Source organism: Hemiscyllium ocellatum, chromosome 1 (genome assembly GCF_020745735.1).
Source record: "Hemiscyllium ocellatum isolate sHemOce1 chromosome 1, sHemOce1.pat.X.cur, whole genome shotgun sequence".
Taxonomy (NCBI): domain Eukaryota; kingdom Metazoa; phylum Chordata; class Chondrichthyes; order Orectolobiformes; family Hemiscylliidae; genus Hemiscyllium; species Hemiscyllium ocellatum.
In genome coordinates, this window is record NC_083401.1 from 1,157,084 (window position 1) to 1,178,434 (window position 21,351).

General features: G+C 46.3%; 1 protein-coding gene across 4 annotated transcripts in view; it reads left to right on the top strand.

The window, feature by feature from the left end:
• LOC132817393 (rhotekin-like) overlaps positions 1–21,351 on the top strand; it is a 146,141-nt gene that overhangs the window by 87,794 nt on the left and 36,996 nt on the right. For all 4 annotated transcript variants that reach the window (XR_009644876.1, XM_060827834.1, XM_060827825.1 and 1 more), the window contains exons 8-9: positions 356–462; positions 9,883–10,014. Coding sequence is in view for 3 of the 4 variants with exons in the window: in XM_060827834.1 (XP_060683817.1) it covers positions 356–462; positions 9,883–10,014 (239 nt within the window). In the remaining variant the exon portion in view is untranslated. The remainder of the gene's footprint in view (positions 1–355; positions 463–9,882; positions 10,015–21,351) is intronic.

Below are 21,351 nucleotides of genomic sequence, written 5' to 3' on the forward strand. Positions count from 1 at the left end.
GGAATAGGGAATTCAACATTTCGAGCATAAGCCCTTCATCAGGAATGATGAAGGGCTTATGCTTGAAACGTCGAATTCTCTATTCCTGAGATGCTGCCTAACCTGCTGTGCTTTAACCAGCAACACATTTTCAGCTGTGATCTCCAGCATCTGCAGACCTCATTTTTTACTCGAATATAATCTCAGGGACAAGTAAAGATGGGCAATAAATTCTGGCTCAGCCAGTGACAGCCATGTCCATTGAGTGAATGAAAACCAGCCCTCGTTCTCTGCCCAGCTCTCTGCCCAGCTCTCTGCCCCTTTCTGACGCTGACACATAATCACCTGGAGGTTTTCTCCTGTTTTCCCATTGCAGAGCACTGCTCCTTTTGGTTACCTCTGTATGGCAGTTTATGTTGTCAGCTTGCTGCCCAGCCTCTCTGTATGACCCAGCAAATGATGTCAAGCTTTTTAAACCTGCAGGTGAGTGGAGCATTAGCTGACGTTCTGACTGCAAATCTGTCTTTTGTTCAGAGTGATTTCAATGCTGCATATTCACTGTTTGCTAACCAGCACACAACAGTCCAAAGCAGATCAGAATTAGGGAAGGTGACTATCCAGCCAATTATGCCTTTACTAGCTCTCTGTTCGAGTGATCCAATTAGTTTTTAAACTTTGGAAATGATTTTTAATAATTAGTTATTTATCTCATTCATTTATACATAAATATTGACTCTGCTTCTCCTGTCAATTTGAGCATTGGCTTGAAGGTGTACTGGTGGTGTGGATGTAATGTGACTGGACTGGGAAAAGGGAATCCTGGGCTAATGCTTTGAAAACATGGATTTGAATTTCACAATATCAGATGGGCAAATTTAAATTGCACCAGTGACCCCCTGGTTCAGGGATATCTACCCCGTCTAATTCTGTTGTATGTGTAATAGGGTCTCCTTCCGATCGGAAAGATGTTGTGAAACTTGAAAGGGTTCAGAAAAGATTTACAAGGATGTTGCCAGGGTTGGAGGATCTGAGCTACAGGGAGAGGCTGAACAGGCTGGGAATGTTTTCCCTGGAGCGTCGGAGGCTGAGGGGTGACCTTATAGAGGTTTATAAAATCATGAGGGGCATAGAGCATAGAACTTGGACAATACAGTGCAGAACAGGCCCTTCAGCCCTCGATGTTGCGCCAACCTGTGAAGTATTCTCAGTTCGTCCCCCTACACTATCCCAAAATCATCCATGTGCTTAGCCATGTTTTGTTTAAATCTCCCTAATATGGCTGAGTTACCTACATTGGCAAGGCAGGGCATTCCACACCCTTACCACTCTCTGAGAAAAGAACCTGCCTCTGATATGTCTTAAATCTATCACCCCTCAATTTGTATCTATGACCCCTTGTACAAGCTGACATCTACATCCTAGGAAAAGACTCTCACTGTCCACCCTATCTAACCCTCTGATCATCTTGTATGTCTCTATCAAATCCCCTCTTAGCCTTCTTCTTTCCAATGAGAACAGACCCAGGTCCCTCAGCCTTTCCTCACAAGACCTTCCCTCCAGACCAGGCAACATCCTGGTAAATCTCCTCTGCACCTTTTCCAATGCTTCCACATCCTTCCCAAAATATGGCGACCTGAACTGTACACAGTACTTCAGCGTTTTGTATAGTTGCAGCATGATATTGTGGCTCCAGAACTCAATCCCTCTACGAATGAAACCTAACACACCGTATGCCTTCTTAACAGCACTATCCACCTGGGTGGCAACTTTCAGGGATCTATGTACATGGGACTCCAAGATCCCTCTGCACATCCACACTACCAAGAATCTTTCCATCGACCCAGTACTCTGCCTTCCTGTTATTCTTCCCAAAGTGTATCACCTCACATTTAGCTGCATTGAACTCCATTTGCCACCTCTCAGCCCAATTCTGCAGTTTATCCAAGTCCCCCTGCAACCTGTAACATTCTTCCAAACTGTCCACTACTCCACCGACTTTAGCGTCGTCTGTAAATTTACTAATCCATCCACCTATGTTATGCCTGCGTCTAAGTCATTTATAAAAATGACAAACAGCAGTGGTCCCAAAACAGACCCTTGTGGCACACCACTAGTAACTGGACTCCAGGCTGAATATTTTCCATCAACCACCACTCACTGCCTCCTTTCAGAAAGCCAGTTTCTAAGCCAAACTGCTAAATCACCCTCCATTCCATGCCTCTGCATTTTCTCCAACAGCCTACCATGTGGAACCTTATCAAAGGCTTTACTGAAGTCCATGTATACCACATCAACTGCCCTCCCCTCATCTACATGCTTGGTCACCTTCTCAAAAAACTCAATGGGGTTTGTGAGACACGACCTGTCCTTGATGAAACCATGTTGACTCTCTGAAATCAAATTGTTGCTTGCTAGATGATTATAAATCTTATCTTGAGAGTTATAAGGTAGCCAGGAAGGAGCTAAAGAGGGAGCTAAGAGAAGCGAGAAGGGGACATGAAAAGTCTTTAGCTGGTAGGATTAGGGAAAACCCAAAGGCTTTCTATAGGTATGTCAAGAATAAAAGGATGACTAGGGTAGGTATCGGTCCAGTCAAGGATAGTAGTGGGAAGTTGTGTGTGGAGGTGGAGGAGATTGGAGAGACATTAAATCAATACTTTTCATCAGTATTCACTCAGGAACAGGACACTGTTGCTGATGTGAATATGGAATCACAAATAATTAGAATGGATGCCCTGGAAATATGCAGGGAAGAGGTTTTGGGAATATTGGAAAGGATGAATATAGATAAGTCTCCTGGGCCTGATGGCATTTACCCCAGGATCCTATGGGAAGCTAGGGAGGAGATAGCAGAGCCATTGGCCTGGATTTTTATGTCGTCGTTGTCAACGGGAATAGTACCAGAGGACTGGAGGATAGCGAATGTGGTCCCCTTGTTCAAGAAAGGGAGTAGGGATAGCCCTAGTAACTATAGGCCAGTGAGTCTGACTTCAGTGGTGGGCAAAGTCTTAGAGAGAATGGTAAGGGATAAGATTTATGAACATCTGGGTAGGAATAACGTGATCAGGGATAGCCAGCATGGTTTTGTGAAGGGCAGGTCGTGCCTCACAAACCTTATTGAGTTCTTTGAGAAGGTGACCAAGGAAGTGGATGAGGGTAAAGCAGTAGATGTTGTGTATATGGATTTTAGTAAGGCGTTCGATAAGGTTCCCCATGGTAGGCTAATGCTAAAACTTCGGAGGTATGGCATTGAGGATACATTAGAGGTTTGGATTAGGAATTGGCTGGCTGGAAGGAGACAGAGGGTAGTAGTTGATGGATTATGTTCATCTTGGAGCGCAGTTACTAGCGGTGTACCACAAGGATCTGTTTTGGGACCATTGCTTTTTGTTATCTTTATAAATGATCTAGAGGAAGGACTTGAAAGCTGGGTAAGCAAGTTTGCTGATGACACAAAAGTCGGTGGAGTTGTGGATAGTGAGGAAGGAAGTGGTAGGTTACAGCGGGATATAGATAAGTTGCAGAGCTGGGCAGAAATGTGGCAAATGGAATTCAATGTAGCTAAGTGCGAAGTCGTTCACTTTGGTAGGAATAACAAGATGATGGATTACTGGGCTAATGGTAGGCTACTTGGTAGTGTGGATGAGCAGAGGGATCTTGGTGTCCATGTACACAGATCTCTGAAAGTTGCCACCCAGGTAAATAGTGCTGTGAGGAAGGCATATGGTGTACTGGGCTTTATTGGCAGAGGAATTGAGTTCCGGAGTCCTGAGGTCATGTTGCAGTTGTATAAGACTCTGGTGCGGCCTCATCTGGAGTATTGTGTGCAGTTTTGGTCGCCATACTATAGGAAGGATGTGGAAGCTTTAGAACGAGTGCAGAGGAGGTTTACCAGGATGTTGCCTGGAATGGTAGGAAAATCTTATGAGGAAAGGCTGAGGCACTTGGGGCTGTTCTCATTGGAGAAGAGAAGGTTTAGGGGAGATCTGATAGAAGTGTATAAGATGATTAGGGGTTTAGATAGGGTAGATACTAAGAACCTTTTACCGCTAATGGAGTCAGGTGTTACTAGGGGACATAGCTTTAAATTAAGGGGTGGTAGGTATAGGACAGATGTTAGGGGTAGATTCTTCACACAGCGGGTTGTAAGTTCATGGAATGCCCTGCCCGTATCAGTGGTGAACTCTCCTTCTTTATGGTCATTTAAGCGGGCATTGGATAGGCATTTGGAAGTTATTGGGCTAGTATAGGTTAGGTAGGATTCGGTCGGCGCAACATCGAGGGCCGAAGGGCCTGTACTGCGCTGTATCCTTCTATGTTCTATGTTCTATGTTCTATCTCTTATATAATCCTTTCCAAATTATAGACACTAGTCTATAATTACCTGGGTCATCTCTTGAACAAGTGCACATTTGCAATCCTCCAATATTCTGGTACTAAACCTGTAGACAATGATGACTCAAATATCAAAGCCAAAGGCTCTGCTATCTCCTCCCTAGCTTCCCAGAGAATCCTCGGATAAATCCCATCCGGCCCAGGGGACTTGTCTACTTTCACTCCTTCCCCAATTCATCAATCGCATTACAGCAAATACATGTAAATGAAATGTGCATTATAGCAGAGTGACCTGTAGAAAAGTACAGCACAGAAACAGGCTATTCGGCCCACATCTGTGTGCTGACCAAGATACCATTCCAAACTAATCCCATCTGCCTGTACATGGTCCACGTATTCCCTGTCTGTTCATGTGTCTGTCAAAATCCTCTTAGACATTGCTATGATATCAGCTTCTAGTACCTACCACCTTTTTGTGTAAAAAAAACTTCCCTCTCATACCTCCTTTCAACTTTTCCCCACTCACTTTAAGCCCTTTCTTCCTGGTATTTGTCATTTCTTTTCTGGGGAAAAGATTCCAGCGTCCCACCCTATCCACGTCTCTCATTATGTTCAATATTTCTGTCCCTTCAGTCTCTGAACTCTGGTGAAAACAATCCAAGTTTTTCCAACCTGTCCTGATAGCTATTACCCTCCAAACCAGGCAACATCTTTTTAACCCTCTCCAAAGCCTCCACATCTTTCCTATAATGTGCATTCCAGAGCTGCACACAGTGCTCCAAGTGAGGCCGAACTAAAGGTTCGTGCAGCAGCAACATCACTTTTATACCTCAGTCCCCTGATCAATGAAGGGAGGCACACCGTAGTTTTTTAAATTCATTCACGGGATGAGGGTCTCACCAGCATTTATTGCCCATCCCTAATGATTAAAAATTAACCACATTGCTGTGAGTCTGGAGATCAGGTAAGAATGGCAATTTCCTTCCCTAAAGGACATTAGCTAATCAGACATATTTCCCCAACTATTGGCAATTGATTCATTGTCAGTATGAGGTTTTTGATTTGAGATTCTTTGAGTTCACAGTATCTGCTGGGATTTAAACTCAGGACACCAGGACATTACCTGGGTCTCTGGATTAACAGCCCAATGACAATGCTACAAGAAAATCGCTCCATTTGAGATCACAAGATCATTTTAACGATGAGATAATTAATTGATCCACTTCATTCCACAATATCAAATCCAGAAGAGCCTGCTCCCTGGTTGGTTCCCCAGTATGTTGATCAAACAATCTCTCCTACATTCAGTGAACTCTCCCCTGCAAGTTTGATTAATGCAGTTGCTGTGTATGTTAAAATCACCCATTGTTATTGCTGTACCTTTATTACGATGCACCAATATTTCTTATTTTATACTGTGCCTCACTGCAAGACCACTGCCCCCACCCTGTAGGTTACTTCTCTCCCTTACTTACAGTGTGGAAACAGGCCCTTCGGCCCAACAACTCCACACTGACCTGCCGAAGAGCAACCCACCCAGACCCATTCCCCTACATTTACCTTTTCACCTAACACTATGGGCAATTTAACACAGCCAATTCACCTAACTGGCACATTTTTGGACTGTGGGAGGAAACTGGAGCACCCAGAGGAAACCCACACAGACACGGGGAGAAGGTGCAAACTCCACACAGTCAGCCGCCTGAGGCAGGAATTGAACCCGGGTCTCTGGTGCTATGAGGCAGCAGTGCTAACCACTGTGCTACCCTTGGTATTTCTTATTTCTACCCAAACTGTCTCAAGTCTTGATCTCCAGTGCTGATCTCATTGCTCACTACAGAACCATTATTATCCTTTACTAACAAAACTACATCCCCTCCTTTTCTTCCTGCCTATTCTTCTGAAAGACTGAGTATATTTGTCTCAGTAATTGGTCCGTCTCGAACCTATTTGTCTCTGTAATTGGTCTGTCCCGAACCTATTGTCTCCGTAATTGGTCTGTCCCGAACCTATTTGTCTCTGTAATTGGTCTGTCTCGAAACTATTTGTCTCTGTAATTGGTCTGTCCCGAACCTATTGTCTCTGTAATTGGTCTGTCCCGAATCTATTTGTCTCTGTAATTGGTCTGTCTCGAACCTATTTGTCTCTGTAATTGGTCTGTCTCGAATCTATTGTCTGTGTAATTGGTCTGTCTCAAACCTATTTGTCTCTGTAATTGGTCTGTCTCGAACCTATTTGTCTCTATAATTGGTCTGTCCCGAACCTATTATCTCTGTAATTGGTCTGTCTCGAATCTATTGTCTCTGTAATTGGTCTGTCCCGAACCTATTTGTCTCTGTAATTGGTCTGTCTCGAACCTATTTGTCTCTGTAATTGGTCTGTCTCGAACCTATTTGACTCTGTAATTGGTCTGTCCCGAACCTATTTGTCTCTGTAATTGGTCTGTCCCGAATCTATTGTCTCTGTAATTGGTCTGTCCCGAACCTATTGTCTCTGTAATTGGTATGTCTCGAACCTATTTGTCTCTGTAATTGGTCTGTCCCGAACCTATTGTCTCTGTAATTGGTCTGTCTTGAACCTATTTGACTCTGTAATTGGTCTGTCCCGAACCTATTTGACTCTGTAATTGGTCTGTCCCGAATCTATTTGTCTCTGTAATTGGTCTGTCCCGAACCTATTGTCTCTGTAATTGGTCTGTCCCGAACCTATTTGTCTCTGTAATTGGTCTGTCCCGAACCTATTGTCTCTGTAATTGGTATGTCTCGAACCTATTTGTCTCTGTAATTGGTCTGTCCCGAACCTATTGTCTCTGTAATTGGTCTGTCCCGAACCTATTTGTCTGTGTAATTGGTCTGTCCCGAACCTATTGTCTCTGTAATTGGTCTGTCCCGAACCTATTTGTCTCTGTAATTGGTATGTCTCGAACCTATTTGTCTCTGTAATTGGTCTGTCCCGAACCTATTGTCTCTGTAATTGGTCTGTCTCGAACCTATTTGTCTCAGTAATTGGTCTGTCTCGAACCTATTTGTCTCTGTAATTGGTCTGTCTCGAACCTATTTGTCTCTGTAATTGATCTGTCCCGAACCTATTTGTCTCTGTAATTGGTCTGTCTCGAATCTATTTGTCTCTGTAATTGGTCTGTCTCGAACCTATTTGTCTCTGTAATTGGTCTGTCTCGAATCTATTTGTCTCCGTAATTGGTCTGTCCCGAACCTATTGTCTCTGTAATTGGTCTGTCTCGAACCTATTTGTCTCTGTAATTGGTCTGTCCCGAACCTATTTGTCTCAGTAATTGGTCTGTCTCGAATCTATTTGTCTCTGTAATTGGTCTGTCCCGAACCTATTTGTCTCTGTAATTGGTCTGTCTCGAACCTATTTGACTCTGTAATTGGTCTGTCCCGAACCTATTTGTCTCAGTAATTGGTCTGTCTCGAACCTATTTGTCTCAGTAATTGGTCTGTCTCGAACCTATTTGTCTCTGTAATTGGTCTGTCCCGAACCTATTTGTCTCTGTAATTGGTCTGTCTCGAATCTATTTGTCTCTGTAATTGGTCTGTCCCGAACCTATTGTCTCTGTCATTGGTCTGTCTCGAATCTATTTGTCTCTGTAATTGGTCTGTCCCGAACCTATTTGACTCTGTAATTGGTCTGTCCCGAACCTATTTGTCTCTGTAATTGGTCTGTCCCGAACCTATTTGACTCTGTAATTGGTCTGTCTCGAACCTATTTGTCTCTGTAATTGGTCTGTCTCGAACCTATTTGACTCTGTAATTGGTCTGTCTCGAACCTATTTGTCTCTGTAATTGGTCTGTCTCGGACCTATTTGACTCTGTAATTGGTCTGTCCCGAACCTATTTGTCTCAGTAATTGGTCTGTCTCGAACCTATTTGTCTCTGTAATTGGTCTGTCTCGAATCTATTTGTCTCCGTAATTGGTCTGTCCCGAACCTATTGTCTCTGTAATTGGTCTGTCTCGAACCTATTTGTCTCTGTAATTGATCTGTCCCGAACCTATTTGTCTCTGTAATTGGTCTGTCTCGAATCTATTTGTCTCTGTAATTGGTCTGTCCCGAACCTATTTGTCTCTGTAATTGGTCTGTCTCGAACCTATTTGTCTCTGTACTTGGTCTGTCCCGAACCTATTTGTCTCAGTAATTGGTCTGTCTCGAACCTATTTGTCTCTGTAATTGGTCTGTCCCGAACCTATTTGACTCTGTAATTGGTCTGTCTCGAACCTATTTGACTCTGTAATTGGTCTGTCTCGAACCTATTTGTCTCTGTAATTGGTCTGTCTCGAACCTATTTGACTCTGTAATTGGTCTGTCCCGAACCTATTTGTCTCAGTAATTGGTCTGTCTCGAACCTATTTGTCTCAGTAATTGGTCTGTCTCGAACCTATTTGTCTCTGTAATTGGTCTGTCCCGAACCTATTTGTCTCTGTAATTGGTCTGTCTCGAATCTATTTGTCTCTGTAATTGGTCTGTCCCGAACCTATTGTCTCTGTCATTGGTCTGTCTCGAATCTATTTGTCTCTGTAATTGGTCTGTCCCGAACCTATTTGACTCTGTAATTGGTCTGTCTCGAACCTATTTGTCTCTGTAATTGGTCTGTCTCGAACCTATTTGACTCTGTAATTGGTCTGTCTCGAACCTATTTGTCTCTGTAATTGGTCTGTCTCGGACCTATTTGACTCTGTAATTGGTCTGTCCCGAACCTATTTGTCTCAGTAATTGGTCTGTCTCGAACCTATTTGTCTCTGTAATTGGTCTGTCCCGAACCTATTTGTCTCTGTAATTGGTCTGTCCCGAACCTATTTGTCTCAGTAATTGGTCTGTCTCGAACCTATTTGTCTCTGTAATTGGTCTGTCCCGAACCTATTTGTCTCTGTAATTGGTCTGTCTCGAACCTATTTGTCTCTGTAATTGGTCTGTCCCGAACCTATTTGTCTCTGTAATTGGTCTGTCTCGAATCTATTTGTCTGTGTAATTGGTCTGTCTCGAACCTATTTGTCTCTGTAATTGGTCTGTCCCGAACCTATTTGTCTCTGTAATTGGTCTGTCTCGAACCTATTTGTCTCTGTAATTGGTCTGTCTCGAACCTATTTGTCTCTGTAATTGGTCTGTCCCGAACCTATTTGTCTGTGTAATTGGTCTGTCCCGAACCTATTTGTCTCAGTAATTGGTCTGTCTCGAACCTATTTGTCTCTGTAATTGGTCTGTCTCGAACCTATTTGTCTCTGTAATTGGTCTGTCCCGAACCTATTTGTCTCTGTAATGCTGTTAACTCATTCATTTTATTCTGAATGCTTCGTACATTCCAGTAGAAAGCTTTTAAGTTTGTTTTATTATCAAATTGCCCTATTTCCTGCTAATGATATCACATTAACCACATGACTCTCATTGAAAAAAAAACTCAATCAAATTACTTAAACAAATGCTGGTTTTTCTGAATTAATCCACATTTGTCCAAATGACTTAATTCAGTTTTTGTTTCTAAAACCAGCCCTTGTACCACGATGAATGTGAATAACCCTGTATCACTTTAACTTCTGGTGGTTTCTGTGTTACAGCAGATGGTGGGAGAACACTACAATTGGACGAGAATGTACTGTGTGTTACAGGGAACAAACCTCCTATGTTACTACTCTCCTGAGGAAGTGGAGGCCAAAATGGATGCTGCATTTACCATTGCCATAAACAAGGTATTCTGGAAAGAAATGAGAGAGGAAACCATTTCTGCTGTGCTCCAAGATTATTATCATCTGTTACTATCATTCGGGGAAATTGAGGGAATCCTCACATCAGTTCAAAGCTAGAGGGCTCAGTTTAAGATGACGGGGGAAGATTTAAAAGGGACCTAAGGGACAACTTTTTCATGTATGGAATGAGCTGCCAGAGGAAGCGGTGGAGGCTGGTATGATTACAACAATTACAAGGCATCTGGATGGGGACATGAATAGGAAGGGTTTAGAGGGATATGGGCCAGGTGCTGGTAAATGGGACTAGATTAGGTTAGGATATCTGGCCAGTGTGGATGAGTTGGACCGAAGAGTCTGTTACCAGAGGGGTACCAATATCCTGTGGAGGGGGCTATTTGTGAATGCTGGTTGGGAAGGTTTCAATTAATTCAGCAGGGAGATGGCAACCTAAATTGTAGATCTAGTATCCAGGAGGTTGAGAGCAGTGAGGTCAGAAATATGGTCTCAAGAGTGCACTGGGAAACAGGAAGTTGGTTTGAGGTGTGTCTACTTCAACGCCAGGAGCATCCGGAATAAGGTGGGTGAACTTGCAGCATGGGTTGGTACCTGGGACTTCGATGTTGTGGCCATTTCGGAGACATGGATAGAGCAGGGACAGGAATGGTTGCTGCAGGATCCAGGATTGAGATGGTTCAATAAGAACAGGGCGGCACGGTGGCACAGTGGTTAGCACTGCTGACTCACAGCACCAGAGACCCGGGTTCAATTCCCGACTCAGGCGACTGACTGTGTGGAGTTTGCACGTTCTCCCTGTGTCTGCATGGGTTTCCTCCGGGTGCTCCGGTTTCCTCCCACAGTCCAAAGATGTGCGGATCAGGTGAATTGGCCATGCTAAATTGCCCGTAGTGTTAGGTAAGCGGTAAATGTAGGGGTATGGGTGGGTTGCGCTTCGGCGGGTCGGTGTGGACTTGTTGGGCCGAAGGGCCTGTTTCCACACTGTAAGTAGTCTAATCTAGTCTAATCTAAGTAGTCTAATCTAAAAAACAGGGAATGTGGTAAAAGAGGGGGAGGTATGGTTAGATGTGCTCAGTTAGAACATACAATATTCCAGCGCACTAAGGCCCTTCGGCCCTCGATGTTGTGCCGACCTGTGGAACCAATGTGAAGCCCATCTAACCTACACTATTCCATTGTTGTGGTTCTGTTCGCCGAGCTGGGAATTTGTGTTGCAGACGTTTCGTCCCCTGTCTAGGTGACATCCTCAGTGCTTGGGAGCCTCCTGTGAAGCGCTTCTGTGATCTTTCCTCTGGCATTTATAGTGGTTTGTCTCTGCCGCTTCCGGTTGTCAGTTCCAGCTGTCTGCTGCAGTGGTTGGTATATTGGGTCCAGGTCGATGTGCTTATTGATTGAATCTGTGGATGAATGCCATGCCTCTAGGAATTCCCTGGCTGTTCTCTGTTTGGCCTGCCCTATAATAGGAGTGTTGTCCCAGTCGAATTCATGTTGCTTGTCATCTTTGTGTGTGGCTACTAAGGATAGCTGGTCGTGTCGTTTTGTGGCTAATTGATGTTCATGAATGCGGATCGTTAGCTGTCTTCCTGTTTGTCCTATGTAGTGTTTTGTGCAGTCCTTGCATGGGATTTTGTACACTACGTTGGTTTTGCTCATGCTGGGTATCGGGTCCTTTGTCCTGGTGAGTTGTTGTCTGAGTGTGGCTGTTGGTTTGTGTGCTGTTATGAGTCCTAGTGGTCGCTGTAGTCTGGCTGTCAGTTCAGAAATGCTCCTGATGTATGGGAGTGTGGCTAGTCCTTTGGGTTGTGGCATGTCCTCGTTCCGTTCTCTCTCCCTTAGGCATCTGTTGATGAAATTGTGCGGATATCCGTTTTTGGTGAATACATTGTATAGGTGTTCTTCTTCCTCTTTTTGCAGCTCTGGTGTGCTGCAGTGTGTTGTGGCCCTTTTGAACAGTGTCTTGATGCAACTTCTTTTGTGTGTGTTGGGGTGGTTGCTTTCGTAGTTCAGGATTTGGTCTGTGTGTGTGGCTTTCCTGTATACCTTCGTGGTGAATTCTCCGTTCGGTGTTCTCTGTACCATCACGTCTAGGAATGGGAGAAGTTGCAGAGAGTGGTAGTTGATGGAAAATGTTCATCCTGGAGTTCAGTTACCAGTGTTGTACCGCAAGGATCTGTTTTGGGGTCCAATGCTGTTTGTCATTTTTATAAATGACCTGGATGAGGGTGTAGAAGGATGGGTTAGTAAATTTGCAGATGACTCTAAGGTCGGTGGAGTTGTGGATAGTGATGAAGGATGTTGTAGGTTACAGAGAGACATAGATAAGCTGCAGAGCTGGGCTGAGAGGTGGCAAATGGAGTTTAATGTGGACAAGTGTGAGGTGATTCACTGGAAGGAGCAACAGGAATAAAGAGTCTGAGGATAATGGTAAGATTCTTGACTTGGAGATGGTGGTGTTGGTCTGCGGTGGACAAAGTTAAAACTCACAGAACATCAGGTTATAGTCCAACAGCTTTATTTGGTGTGCTGCTCCTTCATCAGGTGGTTGTGGAGAATCAGATTATGTTCGCACAACTTTACAGCAGAAGTGTTCTGGAAATGTGATACAAGATTCACATGTAGATGAGCAGAGAGATCTCGGTGTCCAGGTACACAGATCCCTGAAAGTTGCCACCCAGACTGACTGGGTTGTTAAGAAGGCATACAGTGTTTTAGCTTTTATTAATAGAGGGATCGAGTTCTGGAACCATGAGGTTATGCTGCAGCTGTACAAAACTCTGGTGTGGCCGCACTTGGAGTATTGTGTACAGTTCTGGTTACCACATTATAAGGAGGATGTGGGAGCTTTGGAAAGCGTGCAGAGGAGATTTACTCGGATGTTACCTGGTATGGAGGGAAGGTCTTACGAGGAAAGGCTGAGGGACTTGAGGCTGTTCTCGTTAGAGAGAAGAAGGTTGAGAGGTGACTGAATAGAGACATACAAGATAATCAGAGGGTTAGATAGGGTGGACAGGGAGAGCCTTTTTCCTTGGATAGTGATGGCCAGAACAAGGGGATATCACTTTAAATTGAGGGGTGATAGATTTCGGACAGATGTCAGAGAGTAGTAGGGGTGTTGCACTGCCTGTAACAGGAGTAGACTCTGTAGTAGCATTTAAACAGTCATTGGATAAACAAATGGCTGAAACTGGAATATTGTTGGATAGGTTGGCTTCAGATTGGTCCCACAGATCAGCACAACATTGAGGGCCGAAAGGCCTGTACTGCCCTGGAATGCTCTATGTTCTGTCTGTTTCCTTGACTTCATGAGAAATAAGTCGGAGAATGAAGCAAAGAGAGGATCTTTGAGGGCACTGCTGAGGGGGTAAAACAGAGTCAGCGAGTTGTACAGCAGGGAAGCAGAGACTTCGATCCAACTCTTTCAGTTTCACAACATCTTTCCTCTTGCATGGAGACCAGAACTGAACACAATATTCCAAAAGTGCCCTCACTAATGTCCTGTACAGCTGGGACTTCTCAGTACCTATAGCTAATGCATTTACCAAGAAAGGTAAGTGTACCAAATACTAACTTCACCACTGAAAGCAAATCCGAGCAGGTCAGGCAGCACCCATGGAGAGAGAGCAGACATAGGCAGGCATATGTGAGGAAGGCATATGGTGTACTGGGCTTTATTGGTAGAGGAATTGAGTTCCGGAGTCCTGAGGTCATGTTGCAACTGTATAAGACTCTGGTGCGGCCGCATCTGGAGTATTGTGTGCAGTTTTGGTCGCCATACTATAGGAAGGATGTGGAGGCACTGGAACGGGTGCAGAGGAGGTTTACCAGGATGTTGCCTGGAATGGTAGGAAGATCGTATGGGGAAAGGCTGAGGCACTTGGGGCTGTTCTCATTGGAGAAGAGAAGGTTTAGGGGAGATTTGATAGAGGTGTATAAGATGATTAGGGGTTTAGATAGGGTCGACACCGAGAACCTTTTACCGCTAATGGAGTCAGGTGTTACTAGGGGACACAGCTTTAAATTAAGGGGAGGTAGGTATAGGACAGATGTTAGGGGTAGATTCTTTACACAGCGGGTTGTGAGTTCATGGAATGCCCTGCCAGTAGCAGTGGTGGACTCTCCTTCTTTATGGTCATTTAAGCGGGCATTGGATAAGCATATGGAGATTATTGGGCTAGTGTAGGTTAGGTAGGATTCGGTCGGCGCAACATCGAGGGCCGAAGGGCCTGTACTGCGCTGTATTTTTCTATGTTCTATAACATAACCGAAGAACTGGGAGCAGGAGTAGGCCGTTCGGCCCTTCAACTCTGCTCCATCATTCAATAAGATCATGGCTGATCTTCTCACGGACTCAGATCCAATGACCCTTCATCAATCTCACCATAACACTTGATTCCTTTTTTGGTTCAAAAAATATCTACTTTAGCTTTAAAAACGTTTACTGAAGCGTCAACTCCTTCCCTGGGCAAGGAATTCCTTAGATTAACAACCCCCTGGGTGGAGAGGTTCCTCCTCAGTTCAGCCCTAACCCTGCTCCCTCTAACCTTGAGGCCATGCCCTCTTGTCCTAGTCTCACCTGCCAACGGAAACATCCTATTTCTATCTAATCTATTCCCTTCATAATTTTATCTGTTTCAATAAGATCCCCCTCATTCTTCTAAATCCCAATGAATATAATCCCATTCTCCTCAGCCTCTCTTCATAAACCAACCCCCTCAACTCCAGAATCACCCTAGTGACCCTCCTCGATATCCCCTCCAGTGCCAGTCCATCCTTTCTCAAGTAAGGAGACCAAGTCTGTACACAGTACTCCAGGGGTGGCCTCACCAGCGCCCTGTACAGCTGTAACATAACCATCCTGTGTTTAAAAAACAAAGAAACAAAATGTACAGCCCAGGAACAGGCCCTTCGGCCCTCCAAGCCTGATCCAATCCAAATCCACTGTCTAAACCTGTTGGTCAATTCCTAAGCATCTGTATCCCTCTGCTCCCCACCTCCACATGTATCTGTCTAGACTCATCTTAAATGAATCTCCCGTGCCTGCCTCTACCACCTCTGCTGGCAAAGCGTTCCAGATGCCCACCACCCTCTGTGTGAAGTACTTGCCACATGTATCCCCCTTAAACTTTCCACCTCTCACCTTGAAAGTGTGACCTCTCGTTATTGAATCCTTCTCCCAGGGAAAAAGCTTGTCTCTACCCACCCTGTCTATACCCTTCATGATTTTGTAAACCTCAATCAGGTCCCCCCTCAATCTCCTTTTTTCTAATGAAAACAATCCTAACCTACTCAACCTCTCTTCATAGCGAGCACCTTCCACACCAGGCAATATCCTCATAAAGTAAAAAAAGTGAGGTCTGCAGATGCTGGAGATCACAGCTGAAAATGTGTTGCTGGTTAAAGCACAGCAGGCCAGGCAGCATCCAAGGAACAGGAAATTCGACGTTTCGGGCATAAGCCCTTCATCAGGAATGAGGAGAGTGTGCCAAGCAGGCTAAGATAAAAGGTAGGGAGGAGGGACTAGGGGGAGGGGCGATGGAGGTGGGATAGGTGGAAGGAGGTCAAGGTGAGGGTGATAGGCCGGAGTGGGGTGGGGGTGGAGAGGTCAGGAAGAGGATTGCAGATTAGGAGAGCGGTGCTGAGTTCGAGGGAACCGACTGAGACAAGGTGGGGGGAGGGGAAATGAGGAAGCTGGAGAAATCTGAGTTCATCCCTTGTGGTTGGAGGGTTCCCAGGCGGAAGATGAGGCGCTCTTCCTCCAACCGTCATGTTGTTATGTTTTGCCGGTGGAGGAGTCCAAGGACCTGCATGTCCTTGGTGGAGTGGGAGGGAGAGTTAAAGTGTTGAGCCACGGGGTGGTTGGGTTGGTTGGTCCTAGCGTCCCAGAGGTGTTCTCTGAAACGTTCCGCAAGTAGGCGGCCCGTCTCCCTAATGTAGAGGAGGCCACATCGGGTGCAGCGGATGCAATAGATGATGTGTGTGGAGGTGCAGGTGAATTTGTGGTGGATATGGAAGGATCCCTTGGGGCCTTGGAGGGAAGTGAGGGAGGAGGTGTGGGCGCAAGTTTTGCATTTCCTGCGGTTGCAGGGGAGGGTGCTGGGAGTGGAGGTTGGGTTGGTGGGGGGTGTGGACCTGACGAGGGAGTCATGAAGGGAGTGGTCTTTGCGGAACGCTGATAGGGGAGGGGAGGGAAATATATCGTTAGTTGTTTGATGGGGTGGTGGGGTCCGTTTGGAGGTGGCGGAAATGACGGCGGATGATATGCTGTATACGGAGGTTGGTGGGGTGGTAGGTGAGAACCAGTGGGGTTCTGTCCTGGTGGCGGTTGGAGGGGTGGGGCTCAAGGGCGGAGGAGCGGGAAGTGGAGGAGATGCGGTGGAGGGCATCGTCGATCACGTCTGGGGGGAATCTGCGGTCCTTGAAGAAGGAGGCCATCTGGGCTGTATGGTATTGGAACTGGTCCTCCTGGGAGCAGATGCGGCGGAGACGAAGGAATTGGGAATATGGGATGGAGTTTTTACAGGGGGCAGGGTGGGAGGAGGTGTAGGCCAGGTAGCTGTGGGAGTCAGTCAGTTTATAGTAGATGTCTGTGTTGAGTCGGTCACCCGAGATAGAAATGGAAAGGTCTAGGAAGGGGAGGGAGGAGTCTGAGACAGTCCAGGTGAATTTGAGGTCGGGATGGAAGGTGTTGGTAAAGTTGATGAACTGTTCAACCTCCTCGTGGGAGCACGAGGCAGCGCCGATACAGTCATCGATGTAGCGGAGGAAAAGGTGGGGGGGTGGTGCCAGTGTAGTTGCGGAAGATGGACTGTTCCACATATCCTACGAAGAGGCAGGCATAGCTGGGGCCCATGCGGGTGCCCATGGCAACTCCTTTAGTTTGGAGGAAGTGGGAGGATTGAAAAGAGAAGTTATTCAGGGTGAGGACCAGTTCAGTCAGTCGAAGGAGGGTGTCAGTGGAAGGGTACTGGTTGGTGCGGCGGGAAAGGAAGAAGCGGAGGGCTTTGAGTCCTTCGTGGTGGGGGATGGAGGTGTACAGGGACTGGATGTCCATCGTGAAGATAAGGCGTTGGGGACCGGGGAAGCGAAAATCCTGGAGGAGGTGGAGGGGGTGGGTGGTGTCCCGAACGTAGGTGGGGAGTTCTTGGACTAAAGGGGACAGGACCGTGTCGAGGTATTGGGAGATGAGTTCGGTGGGGCAGGAGCAGGCTGAGACAATGGGTCGGCCGGGGCAGGCAGGTTTGTGGATTTTGGGCAGGAGGTAGAAACGAGCGGTGCGGGGTTGTGGGACTGAGGTTGGAGGCGGTGGATGGGAGATCCCCTGAGGTGATGAGGTTATGGATGGTCTGGGAGATGATGGTTTGGTGGTGGGAGGTGGGGTCGTGGTCAAGGAGGCGATAAGAGGAGGCGTCCGCGAGCTGGCGTTTGGCTTCAGCGGTGTACAGGTCAGTGCGCCAAACTACCACCGCGCCTCCCTTGTCTGCGGGTTTGATGGTGAGGTTGGGATTGGAGCGGAGGGAGTGGAGGGCTGCACGTTCTGAGGGTGAGAGGTTGGAGTGGGTGAGAGGGGTGGACAGGTTGAGTTGGTTGATGTCACGGCGGCAGTTGGCTATAAATAGATCGAGGGCGGGTAAGAGGCCAGCACGGGGTGTCCAGGTGGATGGGGTGTGTTGGAGGCGGGAGAAGGGGTCGTCAGAGGGTGGGCGGGAGTCTTGGTTGTGAAAGTAGGCACGGAGGCGAAGGCAGCGGAAGAATTGTTCATAAACCTTCTCTGCACCCTCTCCAAAGTGTCCACACCCTTTTGGTAATGTGGTGTCCAGAACTGTACACAGTATTCTAAAGGCAGCCGAACCAATGTTTTGTACAAACTCAACCCCTTCAGCAATGAAGGACAAAATTCCATGTGCCTTCCTAATTACCAGTTATACCTGCAGACCAACCTTCTGCAGTTCATGCACAAAGACACCCAGGTCCCTCCCCATAGCAATATGCTGCAATCTTTTACCACTCAAATAATTGTCGTTTTTACTGTTACTCCGAACAAAACAGATGACTTCACATTTACTAACATTGTATTCCATCTACCAGCCCTTTGCCCACCCACTCAATATATCTGTGTTCGTCTGTGAGGTTTCCCTGTCCTCTGCACACATTGCTCTGCCTCTCACCTTAGTGTCATCCGCATTCCATCAGGGCTAGGAGATGTATCTATCCTGAACTCCATTAGCTTGCCCAACACTACCTCTTCCATTATTATAATTGTTTCCAGGTCCTCACCGACCTTACTCTCTCTGTCAATTACTTGAAACTAATTTTTCAAATTGAGATGGGTCTTATTCAGAGCCGATGTGAAGCCTTCCTCACTATCATTAGGGACAAAAAAACCCGGAGGTGCTGGATTCCAAAGTAGACAACCAGGAGGCTGGAAGAACACAACGAACCAGGCAGATACAGCAGCTGGGAGACAGTGAGGACTGCAGATGCTGGAGATCAGAGTTGAGAGTGTGTTGCTGGAAAAGCGCAGCAGCTCAGGCAGCATCTGAGGACCAGGAGAATCAACGTTTCGGGCATAAGCCGTTCATACAGAAGGTGGAGAAGTTTGGCATTACTTTCCCTACCTCCTGATGCTGCCTGGCTTGCTGATTTCTTCCAACCTCCTCCTTCACTATCCTATCTACCTGCGACTCCACTTTCAAGGAACTATGAACCTGCGCTCCAAGGTCTCTTTGTTCAGCAATGCTTCCCTAGATCTTACCATAAAATGTATAAGTCCTGCCCTGTTTTACCTTTCCAAAATGCAGCACCTTACATTGATCTAAATTGAACTCCAATTTGATTTGATGTAAATCCTGTTGTAATCTGAGGTAACCTTCTTTGCTGTCCACTACATCTCCAATGTGGGTGTCACCTGCAAACTTCCTAACTATATCTCCATGTTCAAACCCCAAAGAACTCTCCATGGGGACCTGGAGTAGGAAACTGTGTGGGGGTATTGAGAGGAAGCATCAGGTCATCAAGGATAGATGTAGGTATAGATCAGTGATAGATATAGGACAAATGTTAGATATGGTTTCTTTACTCAAGAGCTTAGAACGGCCTGCCTGCAACAGTAGTAGACTCACCAACTTTAAGGACATTTAAATGGTCATTGGGTAAACATATGGATGAGAATAGAATAGTGTGGGTTAGATGGGCTTCAGATGGGTTCCACAGGTCAGCACAACATCGAAGGCCAAAGGGCCACTACTACACTGGAATGTTCTATGTTCTGAGGAAGGATTGAGGTGATATTGAGTAAGAGGACAAGAGAGGAGTCAAGCCTTAACTTGAATAGACTTCAACCTGAGCCAATAGTCTCTGTTTTGGGATAACAATCACATTTGCCAGTGGTTCAGCCATTGAGCTCACCTCCAGGACCCAGTATAGAGTCCTTATCCGAGTTGGGACAAGAACATTCTGGCCAGCACTTTATAAAGATTCATCTCCCTCCTTACTCTTATTTCTCATATTATTCCAAATGATATTTGGTTGAGAGGTGTAAAAGGATAGATGATGTGGGAGATATAGGACTGGGGCACGGTTTCAATGGAAGGATGTTCCTGTTAGAATAAATTTTTTAAAAAACTCCGAGACACCCGCACCAATCAACCACACCGCCCCGTGGCCCAACATTTCAACTCCCTCTCCAACTCTGCCGAGGACATGGAGGTCCTGGGCCTCCTTCACCGCCGCTCCCTCACCACCAGACGCCTGGAGGAAGAACGCCTCATCTTCCGCCTCGGAACACTTCAACCCCAGGGCAGCAATGTGGACTTCAACAGTTTCCTTGTTTCCCCTCCCCCCACCTTATCCCAAGACCGTTCCCTCCGTGACTACCTGGTCAGGTCCAGCCCCACACCCCCCACAACCCACCCTCCCATCCTGGCACCTTCCCCTGCCACCGCAGGAACTGTAAAACCTGCCTCCACGACCCCCCCTACTCACCTCTATCCAAGGCTCTAAAGGAGTCTTCCACATCCATCAGAGTTTTACCTGCACATCCACTAATATCATTTATTGTATCCGTTACTCCCGATGCGGTCTCCTCTACATTGGGGAGACTGGGCGCCTCCTAGCAGAGCGCTTTAGGGAACATCTCCGAGACACCCGCACCAATCAACCACACCGCCCCGTGGCCCAACATTTCAACTCCCCCTCCCACTCTGCCGAGGACATGAAGGTCCTGGGCCTCCTTCACTGCCGCTCCCTCACCACCAGACGCCTGGAGGAAGAACGCCTCATCTTCCGCCTCGGAACACTTCAACCCCAGGGCATCAATGTGGACTCCAGGAGAGTTTTCTAGAGCAGTATGTCAATATTCCGGGGAGGGAAGGGGCCATATTGGACCTGGTACTGGGGAGCGAGGTAAAAACAGTGACTGCAGATGCTGGAAACCAGATTCTGGATCAGTGGTGCTGGAAGAGCACAGCAGTTCAGGCAGTATCCAGCGAGCAGCGAAATCGACGTTTCGGGCAAAAGCCCTTCATCAGGAATAAAAAGGCTAGGACAGGTGGTAGAAGTTGTGGTGGGGGTTTCTTTGGGAACAGTGACCACAATTCTGTAAGTTTTACAATACTCATAGATAAAGGAGAGAAAACAAGGGAAGGGAAGAATACTAAACTGACCAATTATATCAAAATCAGGCAGGAGCTGGGAAATGTGGATTGGACACAACTATTTGAAGGGACATTTGATATGTGGGAGGCTTTCAAAGATAGGTTAAAGATCGTGCAGGATAGGCATGTCCCGTTGAAGGCTAGGGATAGGAAAGGGCAAGATTCGTGAACCGTGGATGACAGGAGAAATTGTACGACTAGCCAAGAGGAAAAAGGAAGCGTACATAAGGTCTAGGCAGTTAAGAACAGAACGGACCCTGGAAGACTATCGGAAGAGTAGAACAAGTCTTAAACAATGAAACAAGCAGGCTAAAAGAGGTCATGAAATAGCTTTAGAGAGCAGAATTAAGGAGAATACCAAAGCATTTTATTTTTATATAAGAAGCAAGAGGGTAACTAGAGAAAGGATTGGTCCACTAAAGGATAATGAAGGAAGGCTGTGTGTCGAACCTGAGAGAATGGGTGAGATTCTGAATGATTACTTTGCACTGAGGACTCTCCTATTCACTGAGGAGAGGGACATGATGAATCTTGAGATTAGAAATAGAAGTTTGATTAGTCTGGATCACATTGAAAGAAGTGTTGAGTAGGCTAGAGGTTATTAAGTTGGACAAATTCCCAGGACCAGACGGGATCTATCCCAGATTGCTGACGGAGGCGAGAGAGGAAATAG